This window comes from Pangasianodon hypophthalmus, chromosome 19 (genome assembly GCF_027358585.1).
Source record: "Pangasianodon hypophthalmus isolate fPanHyp1 chromosome 19, fPanHyp1.pri, whole genome shotgun sequence".
Classification (NCBI taxonomy): Eukaryota; Metazoa; Chordata; class Actinopteri; order Siluriformes; family Pangasiidae; genus Pangasianodon; species Pangasianodon hypophthalmus.
Genome location: NC_069728.1, coordinates 11,015,028 through 11,039,408, shown reverse-complemented (window position 1 = coordinate 11,039,408; position 24,381 = coordinate 11,015,028). Strand labels below are relative to the sequence as shown.

Sequence of the window (24,381 nt, the reverse complement as noted above, 5' to 3'; positions counted from 1 at the left end):
AATTTATAGTATACTATACATGTACTGTATATTTACATTGAGTTGGGGTAGCAAAGCTTATTTCAAGAGTGATTACTGCCACCTGTGCCGCCTATTAGGCCACACTACTGTTTATAGACCCAACGCCAATGGAAATGCACTTTTAAATGATTAAAAATGAAATTTTATTAATGTTAAGTTACTATGCATGCCTAAAAGCATCCACTGAATAAAAAAAGTCTAAGAACTGATCAGCAAATAATACTGAGTAACACACAGGACACGGGCTTATAAGAGCTGGGAAACTGCTCACTCATCAAATCTTAGCTCTCAAAATTCACCTTAGTTAAAAAAAAAAAAAAAAAAAAAGACTTTAAAATGAAAATACCTTCATTATTATTTAAACATGGACTTGAAGAATCAGAGTTCAGAAGCAAACACACAGAGATAATATGTATGGTTTATAAAACTGTCACTTTTAATTCAGGTTACATAGCTGTTACATAGGGCATTTGAACATTTCCACAAGGCTCTTGGGGGACTACAATAAACGCTTAGCAAAAACACAATAGTGGTCTGTATATCGATCAACATCACTGGACAAACCAAAAGATCCTCAATATGTGCACAATCCTGCAATGAAAGTATTTAACCAAACCCGGGAGCAACGGGTACGCAGTATTAGTTCCCATACCAGTGAATACTGAAAAATGGGCATGCATGACCTTTTATTAATATTATTATTTTAATCCATTGTAAATCTCAATACAGTGGCACCTTTTTGACTCAGGCATGCTTTAAAGTAACACAAAGCAAAGGTCTTGTCTAGAAAGGAGTGTTTTGTCATGTTACTTAAGAGAAACCTTGGTTGAAAGAGCCAGTGAGCAGAATTGCCAGGCTGAGTAGTGCTAGCTGATTAGCTACTTAACAGCAGCCTTTCATCTTGACAGTACTGGAGTGAAGGAGTGTTCAAGCCATCACTAACATTCTTCACAAGAGGTTTAATCTTCAGCAAACATGTATTGCACAAGTGGCCAAAAATACAGTTTGTTATTGAAGAAAGCCTGTCTGCCTTACCCAAAACTGTCAGTGCTTGTTAGACACGTCTAATTCAGCAAATCTGCAGAGGACATACACTAGTTGTCTCATAATTAATGGACTGCTGACGTCATGTGAGGCTAATACTTTTCTACAGCAGACACTGCACATAAAGGCAAAACGGACAAAACCACAGAACCAAGGAATGGAGGAGTTATTTTAACTTAATATCATCATAACCTCAAGCCAGGTGATTAAAAATAACAGGACAATAGTAATTTTCATAAACACGGCTCATTGGTAATGATCATGGGTTTACATGACTAGATAATTGTAAGTGAAACAATAAGGAATGAAGATGTGTAAAAAGTTTTTTTTTTTATTTTTCTTTTTCCCCTTTTTTTTTCATTTTATCTGTGGAGACAACACGCTGGAGTCTTAGTTCTCTCCATCTCCTCCTTCACCCTCATCTGCTGCATTGTCAGAGGTCCATAACTGAAAGAAAGATTTGCAGATTTCTAATATTACTCACATGTTTACCACCATCATACTTTTTTTGCAAAATAGCTATATGTAAAGAAACAAAAAAAAGAGAGGGACATGGCAATTATAGGAAAATATTCAATGACAGGGTGGTGAAATGCGGCCTTTACTAACTCACTGTTTATTATTTCCCAACAACAGCACACCCCATCAGGTTTTATTCTCCTTACACCACAGTAATTTGCCAATGATTACAATCACATCATTTATTACAGATACACATGCTATAATATAATTACATGTAATGTTGTGGAAAGACCATGAACAAAATTGGTTCCTGTTATCACTTACATTTTAACAGCTATAAAGGAACAGCCCTACTGCTGACTGATATAAAGTGCTGACACTGGAGACTCCTTCCACAGAGGCTAAATAAAAGAATGTGTAATAATTTGGATTTTAAATGTTTATCTGTTTCTTTGGAGCATCCAACATACAAGACCCTGTCCAAGTTGTTAGAACATGTACATTAATATAAACCTGTGGGCACTGCTGTTGTAGAGAATCAATTAACAGCTTCTGACCAATCAGAATTGAGAATTCAGAGCTGTGGTATTATTTCATAAACAAGAGTATTTCTGTATTGATCACACTGGTTCCAAAGCTGTAGCACTTTACTTCAGCTGTGTGCAACTTACTGTGAGGTTGTCTCTAAGTAGCTGCATGATGAGTGTGCTGTCTTTGTACGAGTCTTCATTAAGTGTGTCAAGCTCAGCAATGGCTTCATCAAAGGCCTACAGGCAGAGTCAGAATTTGAGTAAATTCAGTTAAAGTGTCTGAACAGAATGAGTTCCTGTGTAATGAGCCATCACCCACCTGCTTGGCCAGGGTACAAGCCTGCTCAGGAGAGTTGAGGATCTCGTAGTAGAAGACGGAGAAGTTGAGAGCCAGACCGAGGCGGATAGGGTGTGTGGGCTGCATCTCCTTCTTACTAATGTCAAACGCATCCTGATAGGCACTCTGCGAGTTGCTTATTGTGTCTAAGAGGATGGAAAGGAAAATGGTTAGGATATAAAATATTAAGTGGTAAAATTAATACCATGCATTATTTAATACTAACTAACTAGTGTTAGGCTGTGCAGTGGATGCCAGTTTGAAATTTCTAAAAGATGATGTTTAGTAATCATATCTAATCTGCCCTACTAAGGCAAAAGGTAGTATCAACTAATTTTAACAAAACCAGACATTTCTGTCATTTTATTTATGGGATTAAAAACAAGCTTACTGTTAGCGGTTAAACAACACTCAGTCAAGTTATTTGGCTACTACTTGTTGAGTTGGACATCAACTAACCCGTCTATAAGAAGTTACTAGATTTTGCTAGTTATAATAAATAAATAAACTTCCAATGTATAAATCCTCTAATATCTAGTATTAGATTCTGTGAATCATTCACTCATTCCTTCATTTATTTATGATTTAATGACATTTCATTAAGCAGCAAATACGACACATACATATGTGCATAACAATCTATTCTTCATATCTTACTGCTCTCGTTTATCATCAATACATAAGTATAATGACAAAGAGCACTGGATGGATATGCGATTTTCTGGTCCAAACCAGGAGCCAGAAGACTGTTGGTAGGAGATGGCAGTGGATTCTCTCGAAGCTCGGCTGAGCGCAGGGTACTGATTGGTGTTACTCAAAAATAATTTATTTGATTTTGATGATCTAACATGCCCTACCATCATGATCAAATTTCTGTAATAAAATAGTGAAATGTTTTTTTTTTGGTTTTTTTTTTGGTCCCTCAATTTCAGTCTTTCAATCTTCAAATGTGAGGAAAATGTACTCATTCATAAGAATGCTGGAGCATTACAAATATCCAAAAGTGTAATTATTATTGCACTAGGTTGTGAAGCGTCAACAGTTCAACTAACAGTTCACTCTGCCCTAGATCAGTGACCATAGAGTGCAGCATTGTGGTTTTCTACAACAGGAGCTGATAGATCTTGTAGAGAGAGTGCCAGACAGGTTCAGAAACTGCTGACCTGCTGGCATTTTCAAGCACAACAGTCCCTTGAGTTTACACAGAATGGTATGAAAAACAACACAACATCCTGTGAGCAGCAGTTTTCTGAGCAGAAACAACTTGTCGATGAGAGAGATGAGAAAAGAATGGCCAGACTGGTTTGAGCTCACTGAAACTGGGCAAAACCATTACCTGGTCTTTTTCCAATCCAAAACTGTCCAGTTTCAGTGAGCCTGCGCCCACTGTAGCCACTGATTCCTGTTCTTGGCTGACAGGAAGGAGTGGAACCCAGTGTGGTCTTCTGCTGTTGTAGCCCATCTGCCTCAAGGTTTGGCATGTTGTGCTTTTTGAGATACTTTTCTGCTCACCACAGATGTAAAGAGTTGTTATTTGAATTACTGTAGACTTTCTGCCAGCTTGAACTACTCTGGCCATTCTCCTCTGAAAATCCCAGCAGATGGCCATATGATTGGCTGACTGAATAACTGCATGAATCTGCAAGGGTATATGTTCCTATTAAAGTGGTCAGCGAGTGTAATCCAATCCTTTTACCTTTAAAATAAATGAAGACTATTTACTTTTGCTTAGTTCCACCCTGTTATTGATCAGTTTAGTGATTAAAAATAAGAACCTAAACATACTAAATTACATTTAGTTACAAAAATGTATTAAAGAAAAGCAAAACACACTTACCCTTCTTATCATCCCCGGAGGCAACCTCTGCAAGATATCTATAGTAGTCACCCTTCATCTTTAAATAGAAGACTTTGCTCTCAGCATTAGAGGAGTTATCAATCAAATATTTGCTCAGGAGCCCCTGAGAAGAAAGCAAGAAAAAGAAAATGAGATGGAATACTAATGCTTTTAAAATATGTAAGAAATAAAGATATTTAATCAGCAATCTAACTAGTCTTAATAGTTTTAATGCCAGTGGGCTGCCACTCTCAGGCCAGCATCAGATTACTATATTATATGCAGACTAGTAAGGAGTTGTAGTACCTATGGTACAAAAATCATTCTCTGTACCCAGTTCATACAAAAGGAAACAGTGCAAACTTGACTACAGCACCTTGCTCTTCCTCTGGGAGCTGGTGTTTAAGTGCAGTTGGGTGCAAGGGCATCACATTTGTAAGAAACAATGCACCTGATCTTACACACATATGTGAAGCACAAATGTGTGAGAGAGAGAGTGAGTGAGTGTGTGTGTGTGTGTGTGTGTGTGCGTGTGTGCGTGCGTGTGTGTGTGTGCGCGCAGCCTGCACACATCCTGTGTGAACCCAACCTTTTCCTTTAGCTTCTGAGGTCAGTGATGATAGCCTAAAATACTCCTTCACCCACGATGCTGTTGAGCCGGCACAAGGTGTGTCAGCACATGGTTATTCTAAACAGCGAGGCTGCATTGTGCTGCACTTAGGTTCAGCCTAAATGCTCTATTACCAGCTCCAGTGAAAAACAGAAAAAGGCCAATGCACAGCACCTGCTCGATCATCATAATCATACGTTTCCATTTACAATTTACTAACAATCAAGGACATTTAAACCACATTCACCCTACAAATGTATTAAATATTAAGTCAGATTTTTTTTTTTTTTTTTTAAACTTTGAGCTTCTACAACTAAAGCTAATAGCACTCCAGATTCACAGCCATACTCATAATTTGGGGGTGGTAATTAAAAGAGGCCTTTCTAACAAAGCTGCAGTTACACAAGCGAAGGGAGGAGAAACCACAAGTAGTGCGTCGAGGCTAAACAAACAAACCTCACCAACAACACTACGTCTGCTTCCTCTCAGAGGAAGCTACACAGTCTATAGAGGGCCCTTCTATCAATCACTAATAATAATAATAATAATAATAATAATGATAATAATAATAGATGAATGTTCAAGATTCAGTGGTCTAAATTTACTGCATATGACAAGTTTAGCAAAATGTAGAAATATCTATCTATCAATCCATCCATCCATCCATCCACACACTCACACAATGCATGTGGCCCAAGGACTGGACTTCATGTTACATAGTGCAATAATGAATTGTTCATCCATTTCAGACCAACCCTGGTTTCACAGACCTATATAGTCAGGGAGGCAAGAGATAAGCAACACCTACGACCAGGGCTGGGTGATACTATATCAAGATAGTGATAAACTAAATCACAGTACAAATATCCGAGGTAATCATCATCAGTACTTTCATAAAACCAGCTGAGTCCATTATTACTCACAGTAGCCAGTTATACTGTACATTATATTACAGTACTGAGTGTTTCATTTACCCTCTTTTTGTGTTGGACTCTACACTCTTGTATATTTGTGTCATATCCCACACTCTCAACAACTGGTTAGATTAAAAATTGAGGACACTAAAATCTCTAGCGAAATGTTAAGAAGCCATTAGAGACATCCATCACATATGGAGCAAGAAACACTGGATTCCTTTGTCTTTGCTTAGCGAATGTGCATGTAGGAAGTTCATGTGTAGGAGGCCATGAACCAACACTAGGGGGCTGAATTAGGTAATCTAAGAGGAAACTACTGCTGTGTCCACACATTATTATTATTTTTTTTTTTTTTTGCTCTAGTAGATGCTGGAGGAAGAACTCTGCTGCAGAAACCTTTGCATGCAGGTCACAGAAGTAGCCCAAACCAATGTAAATCAAATGCATGTTCCTTACAAAAATGGTTCAACTGAAAATATAGACTAATATGGCTGACATGTAAGGAAAGTCTATGATGCTAGTATTTTAGCTTCAGTCTAAAACTAAAAAAGCAAACACAGAATAGCTGGGAATTTGTCTGTTTTTTGTCCAAACTATTCCTTCAGTAACTGACAAGAACTCAAAATATGATCAGGTGTCAAACAAACTTACAAGCTTGCCTAACAGATTCAAAGGTGAGAACCAACCTGCTAACCTCTGCCTGACATACACCATGAACGTCAGGACCTCTGGTAAAAACAAGCTCATATTTCATTCTAAAAGATCATATTCAGTGCTCTAGAGTAACCTTTCTGCAAGTAAACCTAGGACTAAGGAAGCAGTGCGTCTCTCCGATGATGCACCTCTGACTGGATGTGGGAGGAGAAGGACGCAGCCTTTCTGCCTGCAGCACATATTGATCGTGAGCGGTTGAAAGGGTAGGTCATTCGCCTCTGCGCCACTGTTACAGGAATCAGTCGCTGCATTGCTCTGGAGGAGCTTCACATGTGAGCACCGCAAAGTTTTCTCCTGGCAGCATCTTTACACAGTGTACACCTTGTGCCATATTCTTAATTCACAGAGAAACACTCCTCTCTTGGCAAATCTGCTTAACATGAAAATACCTTTGGATTTAAGATTTCTAAGTAGCTGTACAACTGTTTGAGCTTTCATGGGAATATAAATGCAGGTTAATGTATTGATCTTGATCATGCAATGAATGCTCCAGTAGTCGACTGTTTTCATACAGATGTGCATTAAACATCCATTTCGATGCAGTTCATGCCTTTCTCTGATCTTATTAATATTAAGCATCTAACAGCTATTGTCTGGCTGGCACTTTGTTAGCAAAACCTCAATATCGTGTTGTGTATTGTGAAATGGTAGATGTTTTTTTGGGATCATCCTGAAATCCTATATGATATAAAGTGATCCAGGTAGATTTTAACAGCAGCATTGCCATGCCTTACCAGCACGTCGTGGCAGATCTCCCGCAGCTCGGCCTCCACTTTCTCTCTGTACTCCTTCACCATCTGAAGCTTCTTGTCGCCGCCGTCCGTCTTCTGCTCGATGCTCGAGATGACTCTCCACGCCGATCTCCGGGCCCCCACCACGTTTTTGTAAGCGACTGAGAGCAGGTTCCTCTCCTCGTTGGTGAGCTCGGCTCCTTGCTCAGTCACTGCCTTCATGGACGCCGCCATGTCGTCGTAGCGCTCGGCCTGCTCCGCCAACTTGGCCTTCTGGATCAGCTCTGTTTTATCCATGCTGTGTCCGCGATGTGAAGTCTACGGCAGTCCAATAAAAGGGAAGTGAAAGCGAGCGAAGGAAGGGACTACAGGACGGATCGGGGAGGTGTAAAGCGAGCTGCTGATGTGGTTATCCCAGGCGCACCTGCAAGATCAGATCAGATCAGAAGGCGTGGACGTTAACGATAACGTTACCGGAACAAGCTACAGTGCAGGATAAAAGGCGCAAAGTGGTCAATAATCTCCGAGCTATCTGTGCTGCATGCCACGCAAACTGAGCTACAATACAGGGCGGATTTCCAGGAATGATCTAGAAAGAGTCGTGTGTGAAATGTGAAGCTGGAGGCACCTGTATGTATGTATGTACCTGACTACCCTGCGATCTTTAACACCTCGAGCCTGTTAGACTGCTGGTTTTAGCATACAATTCATCGACACGACCCTGGTTACGGCTACTAGTACTCTTTCCTGCAATACACACAAAGCCTTAAACAGTGCATCTACTGCTGCTACTACTAGCTAATATTAGCTTGCTATACTAATATTACTACTACTACTAGCTAGTTTACCAGCCCAGACACCAGAACACGACAAGCACCAGTCTAACTAAGCTATTGTTCCAAAGCACAAGAAACCACACGAAAATGCTAGAAATTAATGTTAAACACCAAAAGGGAGTTACTATTTACCAGCTATATGTACAATTTAAACGGTTAGCTCTACAATTAGCTTTTTTTCAACGGCTAAAAAACGAGCTCGTGCGTAACGGCTGCTGATTTTCTCACCCTAACCTAAGTTAGCTATCCGGCTAACATTAGTTAGCTATTCAGCGAGTGAATTTATTTCTGACAGGTCGTTTTTCTTCACGGCGATTTTTATGGATAAATATTTTCAAAAAGTGAGATTTTCTCCAAACTACCGCCGTGACAAGGACGGAGGGGAAAATGCCAACCTTTACGCGGTTCAGAATCCGCCACTCCGCAAAGCCAGCAGCAGCGAGCGACCCTCTTGCGGTTGGTTTGGAGGGAGAACAGATTCCGACTAACGTCAACCTAGCTTGAAAAAGAAGGCGTGGTCACAACCGCGGAAATCCAATGAGATTGTTTTTTGACAGCTCGAAACCGATAGAATTGACCAATAAATGTTCAGGGCGCGGAGTAAAGGCGGGCTTCGACTGAGACCACGGACTTTAGACCAATTAGATCAAGGAAAAATACGTCACCATCGCCATGGTTACAGGGTCCTCCTCCATATTGTACACTCAGCGGGCGTGGCTGGGCTCCAGAGATGGTGGTGTAACCCAGAAAATGAGTAATGTCGCTTTCATGCATGTAAATCGTCTCTAAGTGCTTTGCAGTTCATAATTGGATTAGTCCTACAAGAACATATTCATTGTTCTATTGTTCTGAATAAGCTTTGCTTTGAAAATGATAGCCAACAGGGTAGATGAATAAGTAAATATAGATTCATGATAATCATTACAGGTTCCTGTTTGATCCTGCTGATTTTGTAATGTTTGTAATGGTTAATAAAGGTTTTGTGGTTTCCTTAATGGGAAACCTCAACAATTCATCAAACCTCAACAATTCATCAAACCTCAACAATTCATCAAACCTCCCACAGGTCACTGAATATCACCTTATGGTTTAAGGTTATTGGACATAAGACCAGTTGGTGTAAGAAACACCACTATATAGTCCATAGTTTCCTACATAATACTGGAAAATATGAAGAATATTTACTGTGTTAATGACATCTCGAACCGAATCAAGAATGAGTTGACCCTTAGAAACCATTAAAACCCCAAATTCCAATGGAAATATCGTTCAATTTGGCCAGCAGATCATATATAAATGAGCTTCCAGTGTATGGCGGAATCACTGCATTGACATTTTTACTGAATTGATCAGTTGGTTTATTAACAGATTCAGAGCTTGCTTGATTCAATTGATTAGCTAGGAGAAATATATTTATTCTGATGCCTTGTATAATGATTTACCATTTTACAAAGGTCATCCCAAAGACAGTGAATTGTCCTCCATACTCTCTGTAATGAATAAATAGAAGGCCAGTGCATTTGTAGTGGAGCATTGTAAGTGCAGAAAGAGGAAGTTGTATGTAAGAGAGAAACTGAAGCATTGTAAATGCACTTAAGATGCTTACCTATGCAGAAAGAAGTGAGGAGATAGCAGTATTGATTGGACTTGATGTACCCATTGCATTGCCCATTTTCCAGTTCCCAGGTAGTTTCTAACGCTGATAGTGTCACTGACTTAATCCATTTTCACATTAAACATATTGTTTTGTTCTTTAGACTCAAGCTGTAATAGATTCCTCAGTGTCACATTTTCTTCTTTTTTCTAATCTCTTGCCCCCCCCCACCCTCCCGTACTGTAACCAACAAAAAAGACCCCTCACGTAACTGCTCCATTGTATGATGTCGTATGTGTTTGTGACTTTGTTTATTGCTTTGACTGTTCTGTTAATGTTCTTCTATCGCGGATGAGAGAGGACGTTAGCGCCTTGCATGGCTGCTTTAAGGACCTCTTCTCTCCTTATAGGGGGAAGATGTGACCCGTCATTCTATTCATCTCGTTGTAGAAATACAATGACAATAAATGCTATCTATCTATCTATCTATCTATCTATCTATCTATTATAAGAAACATTACTCTTAAGATTTCCATCACATTTTTTCTTTAGTGATTGCAGCATAAATTGAATGCTGTTACGGAAGTAGGCATGCTGTACCTTTGTTAATTACTGTTACTAAGAGAAGGTTCCATAGCTCAAGAACTGAACATCTAAGACATACCTATTTAACATATTGTAATTTGGAAGCTGTCCTTTATTCCACTTCAAATACTCATCCAGAACAAAAGCAAAAGAGCTTCAGAGGTGACCAATCATCTCCGAGAATTTCATCGCCCTCAGTGTGTAATAATTGGTAACACTGATGATGGTGTACACAAGCTTCTTATTAGTGCCAGAAACATGGACATAATGGGTAAAGCCTGATTTATCAAACAAGCATAGTTTAGTGGTGCAAAAACATGTAAAAATTACTTGTTTCATACTTTAAATATACTTGACTCAGGCGCCAGTATGGTGCCTTGACAGTAAATGGTGGAATTTCACTGCAGATCTCACCTGGTGTCCATTTTGTTTAAGAACAAAGGGTCACCTGATATGCCCTGTATGAGGAAAACTGCAGATCTGTTACAAGGGTTGGAATGTTTCCTTGCGCTATAACCCCCTCCTATTCTAAGGGGTAATGCCAGAAGATCTAACAGTCTTGTTTGCTGATAGATGCTTTGCAGATCCCAGGCATGCATTCCATCATTTCCACTGAGTAGATGACAGATATCTGGATGGTTTCAATCCTGGAACAGTTGTTTTAGTCCCTTAACAGTTTGAAGTGAAAAATTATGCACTTCATATCTTACATCATGCCACATCTTTAGATAATCCTCTCTATATCCATGTAATCTTCACCAGGATGTCGGCTAATGTGGCAGTGAAGAGCAGTAACACACTCATGCTGCCATGTAGCAAATGTCCCAGCTACTCGGCTTCAGCCACTCCATTATCTAAAAAGCATGCACGGGAGCTTCTAGCTGTGGTGGATGTGTTGGTGTCCGCAGGGAGCTATATGCTCTAAGGGTTCATTTATCTGGAGTTTTGAACTGCTGCATCCACTGAGTTCTCAGTCCTGTAAAACACTAATATAGTGTTAGAAAAAAAGAGTGGATCGGAGAGAGGTGTATTATAGGCAGCTCAGGTAGGTTACAGGTTAGCCACATTGGAAACAGTGAAGGTCCACTAAAAAGAGTTTTGGATCCTAATAATCTGACACCAGTGAAACCTTTTTTTTTTTTTTTTTTTTAAACTAATTGTATTGGTCTATTCTAATTGATCAATATGTATGGCCAAGAACGCCTACTTTACCCAAAATTAAAAAATTCCAGTCTATATGAAAATACACAAAAAAAATACATTAATATAACTATGCCATTTGGAAACACCTTATGTTCTGTCATCTGAAATAGATAGCCATCTAGCTAATTGCTGGGAAACTAGCTCATATTTGCCACATGTAGACACAGGTAAAATGTTAGTATTGGACTCTTGATTGCCATTGTAATCGTTTTGCTGGTTTATGTAAATAGGTAAGGCCAAACCTGTCAAAATTTACCATAGCAACAATAATTCTGGTCATCACTAACTTTAACTAACTTGCTGGTAAAATATCTTGAATTTTTCATGGGGAGAAATAAGTAAATTTTACTGTAATATTCTTAATGATTTAACAGTAGCCAAACCTGCCTAAATATAACATAACACATTTCACTAACATTAACCAACTAGCTAATTTATTATGATGGTTCTGCAGCTAAATGTTTCTAGGTATCATGTCATCTTCTAATAATTTGTGTATTGGACCAAAGTAGCTAGAAGCCTGTTTCATAGGATCACAAAGAGAGCTCATATGTAATGGCACTGAACATTTTTTTTTTTTTTTGCAGAAATAGTAGAAGAAAGTTTGTTTTATATGAAAATGTCACATTTGCACTTTTTGACCCAAATACTATTTTTACACTATTTTTAATAAGCCCTTACCAATTCATCACTGTATACACACAATAATTGTGATAGAGAAGGGAAACCACCAAACTTTATTGCACTCTGGCATTCCTGCAGTCTTGTAGGGTCAAATCTATTACTCATGAAGTTCTTGCAAGTTAGAGTGATGGCACGTTATTAGTGGCACCATTGCTATTGTCCTTTTTAGCATTCTGTGTCCATTTCTCACCTCCCCCACCCAGTCTGCTCCTGTTCTCGCTTGTGAACTAGATCAGTCAGGCTGTCAGCTAACACTCTCTGCATGGTCGATCGCTGTTACGTAATGTGTGTTCTTTCACTGGAGAGGAGGGGGGAAAAGAGGCTCAGGGCGTTGTCTGGCCTGCTGAAAACCTGCCTGGAAACAGAGCTTATCCAGGTCTGCTTACTCATTCTCTCTCTCTCTCTCTCTCTCTCTCTCTCACACACACACACACACACACACACACACACTCTATCAATCACACACACACATTACTATTTTTGTAGAATATTTCTATTGGGTTGTGTATTATGTGATATTGTATGATACTGAGTATTTTAGCTTAATAATGCTATGCCTACATCTAACCTTTGCAACCAAAAATACACTGGCTTTTCAAATAAAAGCTAAGTTTCTTCATGGGGACCAGCCAAATGTCTCCATGAGATCAAATTCGTGACGTTTCCTACAATTTTGAGGACATTTGGTTTCCATAAAAATATAAATACAAGCCTACACATGCATACTTTATTTTAATACACCCTGTAAATAAACAGACTTTTTAAGTAAGTTGACTCAGAAAGTGAAAGGAAAATTATTGTAATCATACGTATTATTTGTATGGAATTATGAGAGAGTGAAGAAGTGAGTATAGAAGAAGAACAGTCTGGGTTCCTGCTTATTTATAGTTAATTCAGCTAAACACTTGAAATTTCAGAGACACATCTGTGACATTTATCTCCAAGCACATTATTAACAGAAGAAAAATAATTAATCAGGTTTTAATTATGATATGCTTGATTATACAGCCTGGTAAGACATTATGCTGCTGCTGTAATGAGGGCTCTGCTGAGTTTTGAAGCTGTGAGTTGGCAGTGCAGGCAGCATCATGCTGGCACACATCACTCATCCATAGTGCTAGTTTCATCACGCCCTCCTGAACTGGTGCACCACCTGAAATCGCCATCTGAAACCATGCTGGGGAAGGGAATCCTCCCCTGCTGAATCTTTTCTCTTTTTTCTCTCCTTGCTATCAAGTTCTATCAAGTGGAGGTGATATGGAGTGTTATTCCTCTTCAACGCTGTATAATATTCCATTTTTTTCCAATATATTAATGTTATCCGTCTAATACAGAACAATTAATGGGATGGACCTGGGAGATTGTGAGTGTTTTCTGCTCATAACTGTAGTGTGGAATCGTTAGCGACTGACGGTTTGATCAATTTCCATTCACTTTCAATGACATGGAGTTGTAATTACAGTAAACCATTATGATTCTAACCCTCACCCTTTATGTAAGCTGGATGTGTGGCTATTCAACTCTGAAGAAAACAACAGGAAATAAAAAGCTGAAATCAAATCATGACTCGATTTGTCTCGGAGTCATAAAGCTGTATCCGCACTGATTGTCTAATATCACGGCAATCAGAATGTGACGGCAGCAGAATGATGGAGGATGGCAGGGAGGATATTTGGACCGCAAAGTGGTGATAAAAGGGGAAGGAGAGGGGGGGAGAGGAGGGGTGTTGAGGAGACTCCCCAGAGATGAGGATGGATATTAGTCTGATTGCAAGCTCCTGTACAAAGCTTGCTGATTGTGTCTATGCCTGTTACCATGCAGATCTCATTCATTCATTTGTCAGGATAAACAGTTTGCACCATGCACCACAGCAATAGAAAAAGTTTGCCAATATTTGATATCTGTTCTCTGGAAAAGCAGTTTCACTGCACTTACCTTTCTTTTGTTCTCCGCCTTGTCCGAAAGCCCAAAGGGCGTGACTGCTATCGCAGTGTCTTTTTACTCTCATTATCTGTCTCACTTGTGTGTAACTAAGAGCTTTCAGTACCACACCCAGGTGATTGTTGTAAGACTCAAGCACAGGCATAAATATTACATGAAGCACTTGATTCATGAAGCTTAATGACTCAGACACAAGTTTAGGGTTTTACTCCTCTCCAGTCAGGCAAAGCTTGACTCACTAGTAGACTCTGTGCTTTTACAGTTACCTAAGATTCAGTTGTCTGTGCATATTCTAACAGTCAAAACTGTAGTCAGATATTGTGGTGTAAATTAGCTGAAGCAAGCTGTTCTGAGACTCAAAGTTCAAACAAATAGAGCACCTCCCTCAGCTGTCTGTGCATGCTTAAATAGTTAATAGTTAAAGGCATTGTTAGTTATACCTATCTTCAGTTAGCTGTAGTTAACTCATTTGAAACTATTTTTAAACAAATACACCTCCTTCCTTCAGTGTTTCAACTGAAGCCACATTCTGAATGTTACTGCAAGAGAAGTAGTTTTTTTAAATGTACAAGAATATGATTGACAGGCAAGCAGAGAAGCCTTCTTATGATTGTTTTTGAAGTTTTCTCCTGTTTACAGAGCCTGAGGCAGCCACATAGACCTCAGCTTCTCCTCTGATATTTTATTGACAGCTACTTCAGCTTCCTCATTTTCATATATTGATTATATGTGTGTATATATATATATATATATATATATATATATATATATATATATATATATATATATATATATATATATATATATATGTTGTAGAAAACGTATAAGATTAGGGAAACTGATTTGTACAGTGAATTGTACAGTGTTTCTTCTTCTTGGATAAGAAAGTAAAGATACATTAAGGGAAGCTAGCCCTGTATCACTGTAGAAGGGTATCTGCTAAGTACTACATTTATGGAAAAAACATTTCCTCAGCGGGTCTTAATCATCCTTAGCTTCCTGAAGGTATTCTATATGGAATCCTCTCTGAAAAGATAACCCTCTGTCATAGAGTTCTACAAAAACAGAAATCTTTAAAGGTTCCCCCAGATGTACAAGCTAAATAATTCTTAACCCTATGTTTCACTGTAACAAGCAATATGGCGCTGATGTCACTAGTTTTTTTGTTTCATGTAGGTGTGTAGGGACACTACTCTTGACGCTTGTGGCTGTGAGCTGTCCAGCATTCCTGTGAGTAATGGCAGTAGCTATGTATAGCTTTTAAAGCTAACTATTTAAATGCGAATTAAACAATACATTAATCAGTGTGAAAATTAGTTGTTTGATTTCTATAGTGTGAGATAGGTTTCAAACTAGCTTTGTTGGCAGATTAGCAAAGCAAGCGGTAGAATCTTGTGTACCTAAACTCCGAGGCAAGGAAACAGCCAACACAGAGAACATTGGGTTCGTGGAGTGAGTAAGGTAGCAGTTAGCTAGCATCACACTGTACTGGTAAAAACCAAATTAGCCTGTTTAAATTTACAATAAGATGTCCAAAAGATTTTACTGCAACTGTCCCACAGCCGGCTGGCATGAATGCATGTTCTCGGAAAACAATGGCATTTTAGCTACCATTTTTGACAAGTAATCTAACCAAATAATAAGTGTGAGGGTTTGTTAACTATAGTACAGTAGCTACCATAATTAGAAATGCATCAAGATAAAACATTTGGTTATTTGAAGATTTGTGCTCCCACTTCCAACTGGTTTGGTGTGCTGGTGATGTTCATGGTTTAAAAATGCATGTGGGTTATAGCAAGATAAAGAAATCTATGGTGGGATTTAAAGTATGACTGACGTCATTCTGAGACTAAGCATCCTCCAAAAGCTTATCGTATGAGGACTTCCTATAGGCCCTGGATGTCAGAACTTCTCTGAGGTGTTTTGATGTATTATATTGAGGCACATCATTGCTTTCATTTCCAAAGCTATAAAGGGCCCAGTCAGGACCACGGCTCATTTGTCACACTGGAGAGGGCCTGTAATTATTTACAGCCTGTTGCTATGCTTGTTCATTAGTAAAGCAAAACTGTCTGTGGCAAACGTGATTGTAAACGCTATATCTGTCATGTTTTCTATGTTGCTGCTGACGTTATAATTTTTGAAATTATTGTTATGCCTGAGAATACAGTGGCCTACACACTTCAGAACATTTTCTTAAAACCCCTTATGATTTTTCTGGAGCCCTTACTGCCATATTATAAGTGAAAGGTCTGTGATTACTGGTTTGTCAGTTATGTAAGTCAGGAGTAAACCAGGTTTTTTCACTTTGTAATGGAACTGAAGTTTTGCATATTATTTGTGTGCATGTCTTTAGGTCACATCAGACACAAAACCTAAAAGTTCACTCCCAAGCAAGCATGCATATGGGACACTCTACCACACTAATCCGTACAATCCATACACCATTTCATACACTACTAAAATATTTCCTCAGGAGCCTTTGAGCACTTTGAGCAATTCCATTTTTGCCATGTTATGCCAGTTTGTCAGTCCAGAGAAGCATCATAACCATATGGAGTCCAGCGACTACTCAGCCTCAGTGCAGGTCTCAGCTCTCATAGTAATGAAATATTAATTGATTCCTCTCAAAAGCAGCTCACAGACCTGGCTTCTGTACATTATGGCTTAGAACAGAGAGGGAATATAGTGGTCACCAGAATTTAATCAAATTCTGTAATAATATTTGACACAAACAGTAGAAATTCATGTTAAACCAGTTTGGTGTGTGAACAACAGACCTTCCCAGGTGGCAATTTCAAGATTTCGATTGCCCTACAAGCCTGCTCTTCTGTTGAGATCCGCTTACCTTCTCATTCTAACCTATGTTCTTTTGATTGACTGAACTTGGAAATGTCTCAGGGTCATTGGCATTATTAGTGAGGAAAGGATTTTTCAAGTAAAACTGCTTCTGCATTTTGGACAGGCTTTAAAATGTAGCAGTAGGAACACCCACATATTTAGAATGCTCTGGTTTGTGATATTTGATGATGATGATGATTATTATTATTAGACTGATTATTATTATAAGTGTCTCCTTAAAAAGACCTTTAACTGTGACTGTGCTGTTCACAAAACTGAACTTTTTGATACTTTTTGAAACTTTTTTTCACGATTCATGTAAGGTTTTGAATGTCCTGAGGATTGCATGGATATCTGAGCTTGCAACCTAGCCAAAAGCTCCACAAAACTCTTAAATTACTAATTTGAAAGTTTGGAATTTCCAAAAGATGTATATTTAATAATTCCAGGCAGTACAGAACATGACTGTGTTTGATGAAACTGCAATTGCTAGCTGTTTGTGCACATGCTGACTTATTGGTTATGAGAAGTACAGTGTACAATGAGGAAAAACAATATATCTCACAGACCCACAGGCAAGAGAAACTTTTTTTGCTGATGTGCAGGCTATACAGCCAGAGCCTGGGATTTGCTGTATTTCCAGCTAAGCAAATGTCCAGTCATCTGGGCGATCTCTCTAGGGATCTCCCATTCTTTAGTGGAATATTTAAGTCTACAAATCCTGTTTTCAGTGTTGATGAAATAACTGTAGTCTGGGAGAAGGATCACACCTGAAACTCTGCCTACCCCCTCACTAAAATCTTATAAATTTCTCTCTTTGGTTTCCTGTGGCAAATTTTTTGCATTCTCTGTATCCGCCATATTCTTTAACAACTCCTAAACCTTTGACTCAGCAGCAGGAGGCCTGGCTATCTGTCCTAAAACCAAACTCCAACCTAGTTCTCTAACTTTATGGTTCCAAAACCCACACCACTGTTAAATCACACAGTTAAGTGTGGGATCAACACTGAAAAAAGTCTCTTTTTTCAAATAGAGATGGCAGGAAAGAATGGAAACCATTCTGGAAAATTTAATTGCTTGCTTTCTTCTGCCCTGTCCCTCTCCTCTCTCTTAAATAAGGTAATCCAGACACTACAGATGCTGAGAGACAATCAGACCTAAAAACGTCCCACTTATTTTAGCAGTGCTTAAAATAGAACTATTCCCACTGAAGGAACTCTACAGAGAAACAAAGAGGAAATGACTTGCATCTCTATTAAGAGGGAGATCGTCCAGTTGGCATTGGCTACAACAAGGAAACTCTGGAAATCCCCAGGCTGAGGTCACTGCAGCTGATCTTTTAAATGAACTTCAGTATGACTCTTGTTCCAGTATATTTCAGCAGCTAGGGAAGCTATATTTTATTACATCCTCCAACTAGCATTCAGTGAATGTCCATAATGGCACCTGAATGGTCTCATTGAAGTCATTGAAATGTTTTTTGATTTTTCAAAGAAGAGATGATTGTACGTCATATCATGTGATTACATTGCTTGCTTTTGTCATTTGCTGGGATAGTAGAATTGGGTTTATGATAGTAAACTACAGAAAGTGCAACTACATATCAAAGCTTTTCATGTACAGTAAGCTTTGTATGCAATAACTGGATATGACAAAATGTCACTTATGTAATTAGCATCACCTCGGTATCGTATTTTTCATAAGGATTGCAGGACCTGCATCAGACCGCTGTGCTCCTCTGACTGATTACACGAATGATTACACTAATGAAATGATGGCTAATTCATTTTCTAGTCAGTGAGAGCATCTGGCTAGTGACAGACAAGACTGTGCACAACATATTATACACATATTATTTTATAAAGAACTGATCATGACCTTCATGGTGAGATGCAATTAACAGGTGGCCTGGACACCAACTATGTAGGTCCCAAAAGATTTATAGATTATGTAAATATGTGGGATTTTAAATCTCTGTGAATGACAGAGAATGAACATGAGTGTCTAAATACACTAAATACACATGACATCAAAACACAATCACTGTGATATACACCATAGATTCTACTGTATAGCATTGTGTTGACAGGTAAACATCTATCTAAACAAAATGCTATTAGGTCTGCTTTTACTGAGGCCACTTTTTGAAAGATACAAACATTACATTTAGCTAGCTTTCACCCCCTGCATGCCATGATTTTTATCTACAGAAGTAACAGGTATTTTCTAGCACCAGTTGTGAACATAAGGCAAAATGGAGGAAGTGAAGGTATGGGCTATAAAGTGAAAGTGATTCAAGGTGATAGTGTTCTGAGCTTCATACAGCTTGTTCACACAGTCATTATAGCTTTCTAGAACAGGCATCGCTTTATAGAAGTGTTATAGAACAAATTGAATAATTTAAATAACCTCGATTCTCCCATCCAATTTGGAATTTATATGGCAAAATTGCAATATAAATTATTTATGTGTGATTGAAAATCCCACTGGAAGGCAGAGATCTTCAAAAAGCATGTTTTTTTTGTTTTTTTTTACTATGAGGGAGATTTCCAATTTGTATTTGCCTCGATATACTGTATTAAACATGTTGATACCTGACTATGAACTGATTACCGCTCCTACTAGGGGTGTATTGATCAGATGATTTGGATCAATGCATCAATTTAAAAGGCAACAGTTGCAAGGAATCAAAGTAACATTAGAAATGATAACATTATAGGCAGCATTATAGATTATAAATCAATTATTATCCAAAAAAGACAGACAGCTGGTGTGTATAAAGGGTATGCGATCTCCTGACGATAGGGTGTATGCTTTTCTGTTGCACCACTCGGGAGCCAAAAAATCTCTGGTTCTCTTGGTGCAATCTCTTGGTGCAATCCTGAGCTCAGGTTACTGTCTGTGTGGGGTTTCACATGTTCTCCCCATGTCCACATTGGTATCCTCCCACATCCCAAAAACATGCTGTTAGGTGGATTAGCTAACTAACAGCTCCTGTGTGCATCTGTGTCCATGTGTGTGTGATGCCCTGTGAGGTACTTCTGTCCTGTTCATGGTTCATTGCTACCCTGAAGCCAGTGTTCCTGGGATAGGCTCTTCCATGACCTTGAAGATGAATGAATATGCTTGTATAAAGCCTACATGATTTAAGATGCCTTTGTTGCCGTTTATCTCTGGTGCACCAGAATTCTTACATGGTTTTCAGTCAAACATAACTGCATACAGCACATATACAGACATGACGCATGCTGTTGCACACAGTATAATGTAAAACAGCAACGACAAAAACATAAATAAACACATGAAAAATCAGTGTGTATTTCAGTCAGCCAGCTACATCCTCATATTTTGATCTCTCTCTTTTTCTCATCCTTTCTTTCTTTCTTTCTTTCTTTCTCTATCTTACACTGCTCCCTTGAGTGGGTGTCTGTGTGATGGGAAAAGGGAGTGTGTATTGACAGAGTACTCAGAATGGAGGACCGAGAAGAATGTGAATATCCTTTTGTATTTCTCAGTGCACTCTTTTAAGGAAATTAATTCAAATGTCTAAAAGCACTTTTCTATTTTAAAAACCAAAAAAAAAAAAAAAAAAAAAGACATTTCCTGACTCAATAATAAAAGCTTTTAAATAATTTGTTACTTGTTATGCTTTGGGATCCTTTTTGCCTTTGAAGTTAGTGTAATTACAAGACAACAAAACAGCATATATATCAAACATTTAAGTGGATTAATGATTGGATGAACTAAATATTCACCCCATACATTCAAAATGCTTGAAAAATGTATAAAAAAGTGAGTGACATTAGGAATATAAAATATTTGAATGAACAATGCTGACAGTCTAAGAGTATTAACACTTTACAGTTACTTTAATTGTTTTGTCCTCTTGCTCTTAGCTTATGAACCTGCACAGTTAAGGCATAGGAAAGGAATAACAACAACAGTAATAAAATCTCTAATTCTAAATATCATTTAGTTTTTATAGTGTGCTATGCTAAGCCTTGTAATGCATGGCTCTGTGTGTGTGTGTGTGTGTGTGTGTGTCTAATAATGCAGTGTTAGAGCTGCCTGAGCTCTGATGAGTGTTCGGGATTCTCCTCAGAAAAACATGCAGCTCCACTGCGTCACTCCTAACAGCTAACTAGTCTGTATGAAAAAGCCAGTGGGTTTCTTCCCCCCTTCTCACCTCCCCTCCCTTTTTTGTCTCCATATCTGCACTTCATGAGAACACAGCTTTCAAAATGTTTTAAAGGTCCATGATGTTGTTTTTAGATCATTATTGGTATAATTAAAGCTCTGTGTTTAATTAAATATAGCAATGGATGTCTGATTATATAGTAATATGCTGGTATATACTTTTTTTAAATCTAATCAAGATGGATGTGATGTGACAGTGACTTTATATTTACAACGATCACTCATTGCTTTCATTTTGTTACTCTCGGTTGACATAACTTGACTGTAATCTTTCTACACATGTGATTTTAAATGATGATTTATAACAGAATGTTAAAGATGTACTTAGGACCAGCTGGCATTTAAGACAGCATGCAGTCATGTTCTCTCAAGCACGTGTTTGTGTGACTCTGTTTGCAAGACTGTTCATGACCACTGATGAGGAGCCGACATGGAATTCTGCTCGGCTCTGACATTCATCTCTGATATTATCAATCCCAAATGTGTCCATGGCAACCAGAAAAGGGACTGATGATCAGTCATGGCCTTCTCTGACGCACATCGGCCCTCGTTGGCGTTGCTATAGCGATGTTAAACAGCTAATATGTAGATTAGCACCCTGAGACATTTGGATCAGGAATGCCAGAGAGTGCATGCTAAATGAAACAATGGTGAGGTGAGCTGGTGCATGGTGAGGCTATGCAGCTCTGCCAGAATTTGTGCTTTGGGGAAAGTTCATGTACAAAACACACACACACACACCCAAAGAAAGCCATTTAAAGACATAACATTTTGAGCTTGCTCACAACACACACGCACACACACACGCACACACACACACACACACACACACACACACATGCAGTGACCTGTTCTGACCTCTGACTCATTAATATCAGCTGTATCCTGAATTCTCTCTCTCTCTCTGCAGTTTATATCCCTGAGTACTAATATAGTTATAGTTATAATACATGTCATGACAACCTATAAAATATGAGCTAAAATATTACATACACAAGGTAAGTAGAATTGAAATTAATTTAAATGAACAGCTTCTGATACATCGAGATCTTGGAACTTTAACATTCTATCTGAAAATGCTGTGACTAGGTTTTTAAGCCATGAGGTTTTGACCCAAAATAAGCTGAAAGCAAGTTAACTCTTCAACCTCATATAGTTGTTTTATTATTTTAAGCTATATCTTGCTGTAAAACTTCTCACATAACATATCTCTACCATTAACTAAAACTGCCTCAGAAGGCAGATAAAACCTTAAAATTCCAAAGTCTTGACATATTTAAAAGATGTAATTTAGTCATCTCTCTGTGTTATAATTAATGTCATGGTTTTCAGAGTAATGCTGATACAAAAATTGAAGTAGTGGAATGATTTCTCATAAACATTTAATGGAGATATACATAAAACAGGCGTATTTTATCTTGGCCTCACTTATCTCACCAACGAGCAACCTAAAGTAGTTGGCCAATGAATAGCCTTTGTTAAAATGAAGTAGGCAGTTGGATGTAAATGGGTCAATGATTTGGCAAAGTTTTGAGTCTCCTGAGTTCTCAGAAAGTGGGGTAAAGCACAGCAGTAACCTAATGCTTGTCTATAAAAGCATTAAGAGATAAAATACAGCTAGGCTCTGTTGTAGACTAATCACAGATCTGCCTGCAGATCCTGTTCCTTCAGGAGCTGTGAGTAGAATTTGTGTGTAAATGAGACTCATAAACCAATATAATCCTGTAATAAACTGTAGTCACAAACACTTGTCACCATTCAGCTCCAGTAGTTAGTCTTGAGTGGCCTAGCATTTTTGGAAGGTCCTTAAAAACCAGATTGATCCAGTTTGTACTAAGAACAACTAAAGAGACACTCTGGGGAACCTGGGAAATTGCAATAAGACTACTAAAGTCCAGGGACATACAACATGAGAGCATGGGTGATTGGTATAAATGTGCTAGCAGATCTAAGCCCCTTGTCTTTCAAAGCTAAAAAGAATACCAAAACTATCAGTATAAGGTTTCATTTCTGGCATCCACATCAGATTATTTTCTGTTCACAAGTTTTTAAGGTGGATTTTTTTTGCCCCTCCAATAGTCAAGACTAGGGCTGATTTCTTTCTAGCCCAGAATGTAGATTCATGCAGCCTATCAATGACAGTTGTGTCAGCTTCTTACACAGAGTCAAATGTCCATAGATTCGCTCCACATTTGGGCTAATATTTTAAGCCCAGTTTGCTGACACTTCCAAAACATACCATCGGCAGTGACTGAGAAGGTGCATGTGAAATATAGTTGCAGGTGTACCGTATAATTATTGTCATTGACCAATCATATTATATACACAAAGTGCTAAGTTTAGTGTTTCTTTGGTTTGAACAAAATGGTTGCAACTTTTCTGTTTACTGTGTTTGGCATTCAGGGGAAATATGGCATGAAGCCGGTAGAGCATTTTGGACTTGAAACACTTTGGACTAGAAATCATCATGAATACAGCTGCCTATCTGCATTTAAGTATCTGTGTGTGTGTGTGTGTGTGTGTGTGTGTGTATGCATTGCTCACCCTAATAGATTAATTGTTGAGCTGTTGATAGCTGTTTAGCCCTTCCATCTAATATCACGACCATCCGTCACTGCAAGACAGATTGTGTTACATGCCAAAATGCTATCCAACATCAAATATGTACAGTATATCGAATAATGTGGAATATCTGCTTAGACTTTTGGTATATCACTGCAAAAAGTTTGATGGCTGAGACTCAACAAATTTTTAACACTAAAACTTTCACTAAGCATGTCTACCTGTCTACCAGTGTACCCATTGTTCCTGGGATATGCTTCACATCCACTTAGATTCTGACCATGATAAAGCACTTGGTGCAGTTTACAGTTATTTGAATAATGTTGTATCAGAGGGTGTCTATTTTAAGCAGTTTAGTATGTTTGGTCCAACAAATTTCTTATAAATCTCACATGAACCCTTAAAAATATTAATGTTTGAATTTTTTGCTGCAGCAGCACCATGAACCCTTTAGGAGCCCTTCTATTTTCTGCAAAGTCTAAGCTTAAACTCTTGAAATGTAGATATGTGTGAGAGAACAGAGCTAGACACCCACTCCATGCAGTGGGCCAGGAAGCACAGCCGTTACGTAACAGGTGGGCGACTTCCCCCACACAGGCAGTAAAACTACACAGAGTAACGGAAGCTCAGAGGCCAGTGCCATCCCACTGTTTCAATCTCTCAACCCCTTCTCTGCCCCCCTTTCCCTCCCTCCTCTCTCCTCCCTCCTCCTTTTCCGCTTTGCTCTTCAGTATT

General features: G+C 38.6%; 1 protein-coding gene across 1 annotated transcript; it reads right to left on the bottom strand.

Annotated features, from left to right (window-relative positions):
* Window positions 1–434: 434 nt before the first annotated feature.
* Window positions 435–8,587, bottom strand: ywhaqa (tyrosine 3-monooxygenase/tryptophan 5-monooxygenase activation protein, theta polypeptide a). Its single transcript, XM_026923072.3, has 6 exons — window positions 8,435–8,587; window positions 7,207–7,627; window positions 4,232–4,355; window positions 2,377–2,540; window positions 2,199–2,294; window positions 435–1,512 (listed from the first exon to the last, which is right to left on the bottom strand). The coding sequence occupies exons 2-6, from the start codon at window positions 7,498–7,500 to the stop codon at window positions 1,456–1,458; spliced, it is 735 nt and encodes a 244-aa protein (XP_026778873.1). The 5' UTR covers window positions 7,501–7,627; window positions 8,435–8,587; the 3' UTR covers window positions 435–1,455.
* Between the last annotated feature and the right edge of the window lie 15,794 nt (window positions 8,588–24,381).

What these genes read in the sequence shown, in the direction of transcription:
- ywhaqa (XM_026923072.3), bottom strand. Translation starts at nt 7,500, where the DNA reads ATGGATAAAACAGAGCTGATCCAGAAGGCCAAGTTGGCGGAGCAGGCC. An exon ending in CTTGTACCCTGGCCAAGCAG is followed by an intron (nt 2,295 to 2,376) that starts GTGGGTGATGGC and finishes CTCTGCCTGTAG; the next exon opens with GCCTTTGATGAAGCCATTGC. An exon ending in TACTTAGAGACAACCTCACA is followed by an intron (nt 1,513 to 2,198) that starts GTAAGTTGCACA and finishes TCTTTCTTTCAG; the next exon opens with TTATGGACCTCTGACAATGC.